At 39.2% G+C, this 10,138-nt stretch overlaps 1 protein-coding gene across 1 annotated transcript; it reads right to left on the bottom strand.

The window, feature by feature from the left end:
• Window positions 1-384: 384 nt before the first annotated feature.
• Window positions 385-7,589, bottom strand: LOC124960740 (putative olfactory receptor 52P1; the record flags this gene model as incomplete). The annotated part of the gene is made up of 2 exons (XM_047519660.1): window positions 6,682-7,589; window positions 385-409 (listed from the first exon to the last, which is right to left on the bottom strand). Coding segments are annotated over exons 1-2 (933 nt in total), but the record flags the coding sequence as incomplete, so codon positions are not given.
• Between the last annotated feature and the right edge of the window lie 2,549 nt (window positions 7,590-10,138).

Here is a 10,138-nt window from a genome sequence, read left to right as displayed (position 1 = left end):
TGTGTATTATACTCTTTCTTAAATGTCATTTTAAGAAGTTTACATATATTGATTTCTGAGTCCCTATGAATATTAGTTAACACAGTCTAACATTATATCCAGAACAGGAATCAATCAAAGAAAGGCTGAGAGAGCTTTTAACTTTTCTTTTGTGTAGCAAAATGCTTTCACCTTCTACAATATGAACCTTTAAACAAATCAGGCTGTCACTAACTCTTAGATATACATTTACATTTAAATTTTTATCTCAGTGAAATAAGTAACCAATTTTACATATACCTTACTGATAATATGTCCCATAATAGAACATTAAATGATAGAAATAAATCCCCAATAAAATTTACTCTTTAAGTTTAATATTACCAGTACAGACAAGTTTATTCTGGAGAATAGCAGCTTGACAAATTTCCTGCTTTAAAAACTTGTATACCTGGAAAATATGAATACATTTAATATACAAGGAGTGACCATTTCACAAGTACCTTGACACATTAATCTTACTAAATTCAGTTTTTAAAGAAAAATTTAGACTCTGTAACATAGTACAATACTCTTAACAGTTGTTTAACCATAATTGTATAAACCCCAATTTTTAAGACTGTTTTAAAAAATAAAACTTAATAGACACAAAGTTAAGAGTAAATTAGTGTTTCTAAGAAATCCTTGTTATTTTACCATATATTTTAAACTTTGGCTTATATCAGAACGTTAGTATTTCACCTTAGGAAAAATCTTAAATAGCTTTAGCTGTCTCACATACACACAACCAACTTAGTTACACACAGACTTGTTGAAACTTGCCCTTTACTTACACACAGACTTTCTTAGCACTTACTTAGACCCTCATGTATTCCATCACACAGGCACTTTCTTACCCAGAAACATTTTCTTTTCCTTTTTATTAAATATATTTCCAAACCCAGAACCTTTTATTCTCTCTTTCCTACCTGTTGACCCCTTTCTGTTCACATTCTGAAACAACTCTAACTGAAACACAGTGAAAGGGGAGATGGTAGCTCTAAATCCAAGTCTAAGAGCTCCTTGGAGCTTTGCAGAACTGGAGGGGGAGCAGGGGGAAGTGGTAAGGGAGCAGATGGAACACTCACTCTCTGAGTTGAGGTTTTATCTGTTAGAACATAACTCTTAATAACCTTGTTTTTAGTAATGACACAAAGCAATTTTAAACTCTTTTTAATTTACCAACCTATGAAAACACCAATAATGTTTAAGTATGATACCCCATGGAATTTGAGGAGTTAAGAGTACCTGATGTTATTTAACAATGAGCATTTTAATTTTGCAAATTAATCAAATGTCACCAACATACACATTTGAGTAATCCCATACATGTTAACTCTAATTCTCTTATTCTGTAAAAACCAAGAAAGCAGGCAGGTGTCCTGAACAGTATTTGCTGTCTCTTTCCTGTTGAGGAAAAGTCCTAGAAACAATTGATATTAGACATTGTTTAACATTAACATTTCATTAGTTTGACCACCTGGAGACTTGCAAGTTATTTCTAAAGATATTTTACTTTTATTAGTTTACCCAATTTAAATTGAACCCTTTTTAAATCACGTGAATAAAAGTATTTGGATCCATTTTTAAATTTTAATTTTAGGAGCGCTCAGTTTTGATGCAGACAAGACATGACACCAGACAGCACGACATACAAATAATACAAAATCAAAGGCCTGGTAACTTTATAGGTGAATCTCCATTGCAATGTAACAGATGTTCAAAAACTTTAGTTGAATAAAAAATAGAACTGATCAAAAAGAAAAAAAAATCATTAACCTAGGTATGCAAGATCAAAATTATGAGCTCAAAAATACAGCATTAAAGAAAAAAAAAACAAAACAAGAATCCTGGAAAATGAATTAGTTCTGTGTAGCAACCCAGAAGTTTAAAACAGACACCCTTTTGTTTTCTTTTTCTTATCTTCAGGTTACCCCCCTTTCCCGCTGAGACTGCTGCAGTCTACATTCCAATGCAGGCTTCAGCAAGGCCAGGCAGGGGGGAGGGAGGATCACCCAGGACTTTTTTAACCCTTTTTTTTTTTTTTTTTTCTGGTTGAGAAATCAGGTTAGGTTTGAATGCAGAAAATCACAAAACATTATTTCTTACTACTTTTGAGGAATGGAGCTGCTGAGCTCTCTGCCTAGGGGGATTGGAGTAAATAAATCTCTCAGGAACAAGGAGAAGGACTGCAAAGTACCCTGCAATGAGTATCCCTAAGCCTAAGATTGGATTAACACAATGAAGAATTTAATAGAAGGCAAGAGTAAAGACCATATAGTACAATACACAAACAGACAGACACATAGCATGCTAAATCAAAAATTGGCTAGCTGGTATTTTGTAGTTTCCCAGGTGCCACACAAAGCCCAAATGGGACAAAGAGTTAACCAGATGCGGCCAGTCGTCCGAATGCAATACTGAAGCTGCTCAGAAGCAGCGCAGCCTCTGCTCAGAAGTGACAAATTCACCAAGAATGCAGCACAAACTGCTCAGAATGCAGCACAAGCTGCTCAGAAGTGACAAATTCACCCAGAATGCAGCACAAACTGCTCAGAATGCAGCACAAGCTGCTCAGAAGTGACAAATTCACCCAGAATGCAGCACAAACTGCTCAGAATGCAGCACAAGCTGCTCAGAAGTGACAAATTCACCCAGAATGCAGCACAAACTGCTCAGAATGCAGCACAAGCTGCTCAGAGGTGACAAATTCACCCAGAATGCAGCACAAACTGCTCAGAATGCAGCACAAGCTGCTCAGAGGTGACAAATTCACCCAGATTGCAGCACAAACTGCTCAGAATGCAGCACAAGCTGCTCAGAGGTGACAAATTCACCCAGATTGCAGCACAAACTGCTCAGAATGCAGCACAAGCTGCTCAGAGGTGACAAATTCACCCAGAATGCAGCACAAACTGCTCAGAATGCAGCACAAGCTTCTCAGAGGTGACAAATTCACCCAGAATGCAGCACAAACTGCTCAGAATGCAGCACAAGCTTCTCAGAGGTGACAAATTCACCCAGAATGCAGCACAAACTGCTCAGAATGCAGCACAAGCTGCTCAGAGGTGACAAATTCACCCAGAATGCAGCACAAACTGCTCAGAATGCAGCACAAGCTGCTCAGAAGTGACAAATTCACCCAGAATGCAGCACAAACTGCTCAGAATGCAGCACAAGCTGCTCAGAGGTGACAAATTCACCCAGAATGCAGCACAAACTGCTCAGAATGCAGCACAAGCTGCTCAGAGGTGACAAATTCACCCAGAATGCAGCACAAACTGCTCAGAATGCAGCACAAGCTGCTCAGAGGTGACAAATTCACCCAGATTGCAGCACAAACTGCTCAGAATGCAGCACAAGCTGCTCAGAGGTGACAAATTCACCCAGAATGCAGCACGAACTGCTCAGAATGCAGCACAAGCTGCTCAGAAGTGACAAATTCACCCAGATTGCAGCACAAACTGCTCAGAATGCAGCACAAGCTGCTCAGAAGTGACAAATTCACCCAGATTGCAGCACAAACTGCTCAGAATGCAGCACAAGCTGCTCAGAAGTGACAAGAATGTCACCAGATGCGACGAATCGCCAGAATGCAGCACCAGCTGCTCAGATGTGACAAATGTCACCAGATTGCAGCACAAACTGCTCAGAATGCAGCACAAACTGCTCAGATGTGACAAGAATGTCACCAGATGCGACGAATCGCCAGAATGCAGCACCAGCTGCTCAGATGTGACAAATGTCACCAGATTGCAGCACAAACTGCTCAGAATGCAGCACAAACTGCTCAGATGTGACAAGAATGTCACCAGATGCGACGAATCGCCAGAATGCAGCACCAGCTGCTCAGATGTGACAAATGTCACCAGATGGGTCGAGGGGACATCTCCCGAGACCCTGCTGGGGTCCTATAGCGCGTCCGCCAGGACTGTGCCAGCCCAGAACCAGAGCCTGCAGGTAATTCAGACCAGAAAACACACGGCAATGCCTTACTCACCGGTGGAAGATGTCACTTATGACTCTATGATCAGGTGTCTGGGTGGGCTTGGGGATCCCGGACGAGCCCCCATATGTTGTGCCCAAAGGCTTGAGACCCCACAAGGACCACCAGAGACCACGATCAATGCAAGCAGCAAAGAGTCATTTATTAGCGAGTTCGAACTCGGTCCTCTGCGTCCTTAATCAACGACGCTAGGAGAGAGGCCCCGAGCCCTCGTCAGCAGGGTTTTTATAAGGAAAAGCAAGCAGTTTTACAGTGTTCTTCTAATTGGCTAACATTCGAACAGCTAAACCTCCCCTGGTTGGGTCCGGTCAATCTATTTGATTTTCATTGGGTCCGGCCAGAACTGGACGGTCCTAGAGGAAGAAGGGGGGAGGGAACAGGTGAACTATTCAGGAGCTGAGTCAGGGCTAGGCCCTGCTCTCGTCCTTGACGGATAAGGTCTCCAGGCAACTGCACATTCCTCGGACAAATATCTCTTAACAACCTTGGTAAGCACAGGGGCCCAGCAGTCCTGTTTGTCCTTGAGACAGTTAGCAGCACAGATACCACCCTGCTCTCAACAGTCTTCCTCTAACTATGCTAAAATTTTAACTTGGAAAGAGGCACATGAAGAGATAACTACACAATCACAACACTTTTTTTTTTACAATCCTCAGAGATGCTGTTGGTATGATTTGAGGAAACTGATATTTCAGTAAAGGTGGAAGAGTTTAAGCAGGAGTTAAAGCTTGAAGAATAATTAATTTTTCATAGAAAATAAAAGAAAAGCAGAGAGGAGAATTTTAGCAAAAACATAAGGACGTGAAGAGAAATATTGCTTGAAAACAGGTGTGATTATTCATGGATAGGATGAAGTATGCAAGGTATGTGGAGGAAAAGTAAGAGAAACATTTAAAAAAAGATTTCTTAAAGCTCTGTTTTCTTACACTGGATTTTGCACAAATCCAACACAATCAAGGGTTTCTTTATTAAATATATATGTGTATATATTTATTTATTTTTTAGGACTATAACTGTATTTTCAATGTACAGGGTGAGCTAGACACAGTAATTAAAAATGAATACCATAAAACCTTCAGGGGAAACTGCAGAAGTGATTCTAGTAAGAAATAAAAGTTGGAACAATCATATGTAAGAGAACCTCAGGGAAAAAGTGTAGAAAGAAGCCTAGAGCAGTGCATTTAGGAAGTTCCTACACTGAATAGAAAGCAAATGGTGAGAAAAGAAAGATGCAAATAATACTCTACTGTGGGAAGCCATCCTTATCTAGCAGAATCAGACAGTTACCTATCTAGTTTCCCTGAGAAAATGACTCCCCTAACCCCACTCTATTCTGTTCATCACAGAAGAAGTTCCTTATGGTCTTGTTCCCCCTTACCTGTGTGTCTATAGATAAAAGAGAGTTGGGCTACTCCATGTTGTTAGAGGACAGAGCTGGTAAGGCCAGACCCGTCACACCTCCTCTCATTTAAAAAGAGTATTGGCTCTTGTGTGTTTATTGAGTAGATAAGTTCATGGGTAATTGATTGATAAACAGCCAACATCATCCTCCAGCAGTTAACCCTTCTCTCATCCACACAGGACACGGCTGAGAGACCCCCACACTCCACAAATAGCAAATTACTGTAAACACAAAATCGGTTCAATGAAATTCAGTATGTATTTATTGAGTGCCTCTGAAGTAATTACCATTTTCTGTGAGTCAAGGAATGAAAAGAATCATACTTCCTAGAGAGTTAATGCTCAAATTATTCTAGTAAAAATACTTAGTCTTTTTAATAATTTTGATTTCAATATTTCTTGTGGCATAATTACTCCAAATATAAAATCAGTTATTTAAAATCATAGTCATTTTCCTTCAATAGAAAGTATATAAAAGTTAAAGAGCTGTATGCATGAATCAAACCCAGTGGCCTGCAGGAAGCTCTGGGCAAGTCACAAATATGTAGTTTCAGGCATGAAATTGGTTTTCTTTTAGGAGACTCTGCAATAAAGTTCTAAAGAGGTCACATGACAGCTCAAGTAAAAATCCAACACCAGGCACAAGTTGCTACTGGTGGAAAGAAAGCAGTCTGAAAGCAAAAGAAGTTTTAAATATTTGCTGACTTGATCATTGTAATGCTGAACCATTCCACATTAACCAAACTTGTCCTTCCCATCAATCCCTTGAAAATGTGCAAGATTGTTTGATGCATTCAGAGACTACTAAAAATCAGTTGAGTTGCCACTTCTGTAGACTACTGACAGTGATCATTAAATTTTTAAGTAGACTCCTCATGGGGAAGTTTGTGACATTTTCATGACTTCCTGTTTTGAACCCTCCTTGTTTGAAAGCCGGTTATTATCCCAGTTACCCAATTGGTTAGCAGCAACAAGGAGCAGAAGGAGACTCTTTTATTACTCATCTAATTTCAAGTAGGCTTCGTAAAACTCAGGTGCACACAAAAAGTATGACACTCAATGTTTCATTAGGATTGGAGAATTTCTCATGTATTTATTCTTCCCATGTAAATAAGATAAACTGTGTAATTTCCATGGAGAAAAAAAAATTAAATATAGGTCATTAGAAAGGAATCAATCATTTAACCTTTCTCCCCTATTCTGTAAATACCAAACAATTTCAGACAACTTTTGCCCTTAGAGAAATAAGAACTTGCTCTCGAATTTTCTTTGTCCTAATACCATAAACAATAGGGTTAAGGAAGGGGGGTACCAGAAGGTACATATTTGCAATGAAGATGTGAATTTGGGGGTTCACATTGTGTCCAAAACGGTGGGTCAGGAAAGTAAAAACAGCAGTGGAGTAGAAAACAAGGATAACACAGACATGGGACCCACACGTGCCAAGAGCTTTAAGACTGGCTTCTCGTGAAGGAAGACGGAAGACGGTGCTGAGGATTAGAGCATAAGAAAAAGCGATGAAAAAGCCATCGCAGGAGCCAATCACAGAAGCCACAGCCAGGCTGTAGCGCTTGGTGGCTCCTATGTCCACACACGCCAGCTTCACCACAGCCATGAACTCACAGTAGGTGTGTGCAATGATCCGGGTTCTGCAGTAGGGGAGCTGCTTGAGCAGGACAGGGTGCGGGGAAAAGAAGGCCACGCCCCGCATGACCACGGCAGCGCCCATTTTGGCAATGCGACTGTGGGTGAGAACCGTGGCGTGGCGCAGAGGGTCGCAGATAGCCACGTACCGGTCAATGGCCATGGCCAAGAAGAAGCCCGATTCCATGGCAGTAAAGCTGTGGATGAAGAACATTTGAGCCAGGCAAGCATCAAAGGCAATGTCATGGGCTCCCAGCCAGAAGAGACAGAGCATGCGCGGCAGCGTGGACGTGGACAGCACCAGGTCGGTCACCGACAGCATGCACAGGAAGAGGAACATGGGCTCGTGGAGGCTTCGCTCTGCCCTGACCACGGCCAGGATGGTCACGTTCCCCACCACAGCCACCACGTACATGGAGCAGAAGGGAATCCCGATCCAGACGTGCAGGTGCTCTAGCCCTGGGATGCCCATCAGCACGAAGCTGTTTGGAGATACTTCAGACTTATTGTCTGGTCCCATGGTGCAGCTGCCCTGTGTTTTCTGTGGAGGAGTCTTCCCAGTTAGAGCAAATTTTTCTGTGAAGGTCATTCCAACAAATTGTAAACAAATGAAAAATGCGTCTGGAAGACCTCAAAACATCAATCTGAAAGCTTTCTGAATTTAGAGTGAAAAAAAAATCAAAAAAACAAAAACAAAAACAAAACAAAAACCACTGAGTGACACTAAGAAAAATCTATGCAGCCAGACAGAAAGCACTAGTTGCAAAACAAGTCGAAAATCTCATGAATTTGTTTAAAAATCTTTGCTAGTTATCTGTGAGCAATACAATAGAAGTTGAATAGTGCTTTCTGAATTCGCATTCTAAAATGATAAGTTGTATTAGCTTTTGTTAGAAAAATCAAATTTTGTAAATGGAAGTCTTCAAATTCATCTATCCCAAATTTCCTCCTCATGTCAACCTGAAGGACAACGTTTTAGCTGACATCTAAATACTGTCAAGTAAGGTTATTAATTTTTTAGAGGGTCCATTTAATATTTGTTTTTCCTAGTACTTCCCAGAATCTGTGCCCAGGACCCCATGGCAGTATTGGCCCCATAACTCTTGGAGCTCTGGAAACTTCATGGATCTACTGTGCGTGCATTCTTTTCAAAATATGAGGGTAACATGCGTTTAACAAATTTTCACTTTTTCAAATGAACAATTTTCCAACTCTACCACTTCTTTTATGCCTAATTTTCAGAAATCCTAATTTTCTACTTTCACTCTTCTGTACCTCCCCTAGTGTGCCCTATGCGTCTTAAGGTTCTCTATGGTATCTGAGCTTCCTAATTATAACAGAGAACACTGTTTCTGGTATTTATATTAATATTTACAATATCAGAGTCATCACAGTTCATATCTTTTTATATCAAGTAAAGAAAGGAAACAATTCTTATTTGTTCCCAACATGAAAAAAAGCACTGTCCTAGAACCTTTCTATTTGTTACCATTAAGCAGCAAAAGTATTCCAGTTAAATATTATTTTCCAGGTTAACCAATTTAAAAATAGAAGCCCAGAATGTTATCAATAATGCAACGGCATCACAGAAATAGTGACTCAAACACAAGAATTCTAACACAGCTCTTTATGACTGCACAATTCATGTTCTTCACTATGCCAAACTCAATATTCACTGTAACAAATGTTTAGTGTATAGACACCTATCAATATTTTCATTATTTCAAATATCAGATTCCTATCAATGATTTTTTGCAAATGTCCAAAACTTAGACTCTGTACTTTAATTTGTCAAATGGTGTTGCATTATGTTATGTAATATTTTAAAATTTATTTTTAAGCATTTAGCACCGTCCTGCCTTGAATTTGATCAGCATTATCCACTGACTTTTTAGGTATGTATTCTATAGCCACATAAAACTAATAGAGATACAATATTGAAATAAGATTAGAACAATACCAAAGTTCTTTTTATCTTCCTAAAATTATTTATTGGTTTAAAAGCATAATTTGCATAGGACTGTGTAGGGATTTCAGGTCAGTCAGTGTACAGAAGAGTGAAAGTCCTTTGAGTCGAACACATTCCTCAGGACAAAAGGTGTTCTGTTTGAATGACTTAGAGATGCTCTGCAACTCCTCTATCCTTGAGACCTGGAGACATTATCTTGTTATAATAACCTTTGGTAGTAGTGGACTCTGAGAAGCAAGCAAGTTATGTGATCTGCACATGCACAAAGCTAACTCTACTATGTAACCTAGGTAACTTGATATGACCCTGGAATAGTTAATAAAATTGGACTGGCTTTCCCACGGGAGCCACTTCTTGCTCTTCACCCTGTGTGCTTGCCTCTTTATTCCTCTCCCCTTAACCCTTACAGCTGGACCCCTATTAACCTTTACAGTACTGATTAATTAATAACAAATATTTTTCACTTAACCAATAATGAAATTACAAGTAATGTACCCTGGGTACCCTACTGTAATTCATAAAATCTGACCAGTGTCCCAAATGCTCATATTATCCACTCTTTGGGAATAAATGTAGCAAATATTGACCTGATTAGATGCTTGATTATAATACTTTCAGTGTTAATTGGAATTTTCTTAGTCTGACCTGGGCTTTGTAAAATGATTATTTATATAACTGCTTTTAATTATTATAATATTTTATATATACTAGGAAATAAAATACATTAAGCCTTAAAGCTTACCAAATTATACAAGTGATGCTATCACCTGCTTTTTTCCTTTTCTTCCTTTTAATTGTTTTTGTTCCCAGCATAGGTTTTTCCCTTTGCTCTTTTATTAACTGCATTTATCTCCATAATAAGGTGTAAGTTGTCCTATACATGTGAATTATAGCTCACTCCTCAGTTTACCTGTCTTTACAGTGGAGAAAACAAAAAGTTTCTGGGAGACTTAATTAAACATGTTAACAACTTATAAAAACACTTTACACAAAGCAAGAATTCAATAAATCAAGCACTGGAATAAGTTCATTGTTCCATTTTTCTGTCAATAATGAGGTTCCACTAAAGTGTGTAAACAAAGACACAACAATCAGAGTTG

The sequence above is a fragment of the Sciurus carolinensis genome, chromosome 11, assembly GCF_902686445.1.
Source record: "Sciurus carolinensis chromosome 11, mSciCar1.2, whole genome shotgun sequence".
Classification (NCBI taxonomy): domain Eukaryota; kingdom Metazoa; phylum Chordata; class Mammalia; order Rodentia; family Sciuridae; genus Sciurus; species Sciurus carolinensis.
This window is presented reverse-complemented; position numbering and strand designations above follow the sequence as displayed.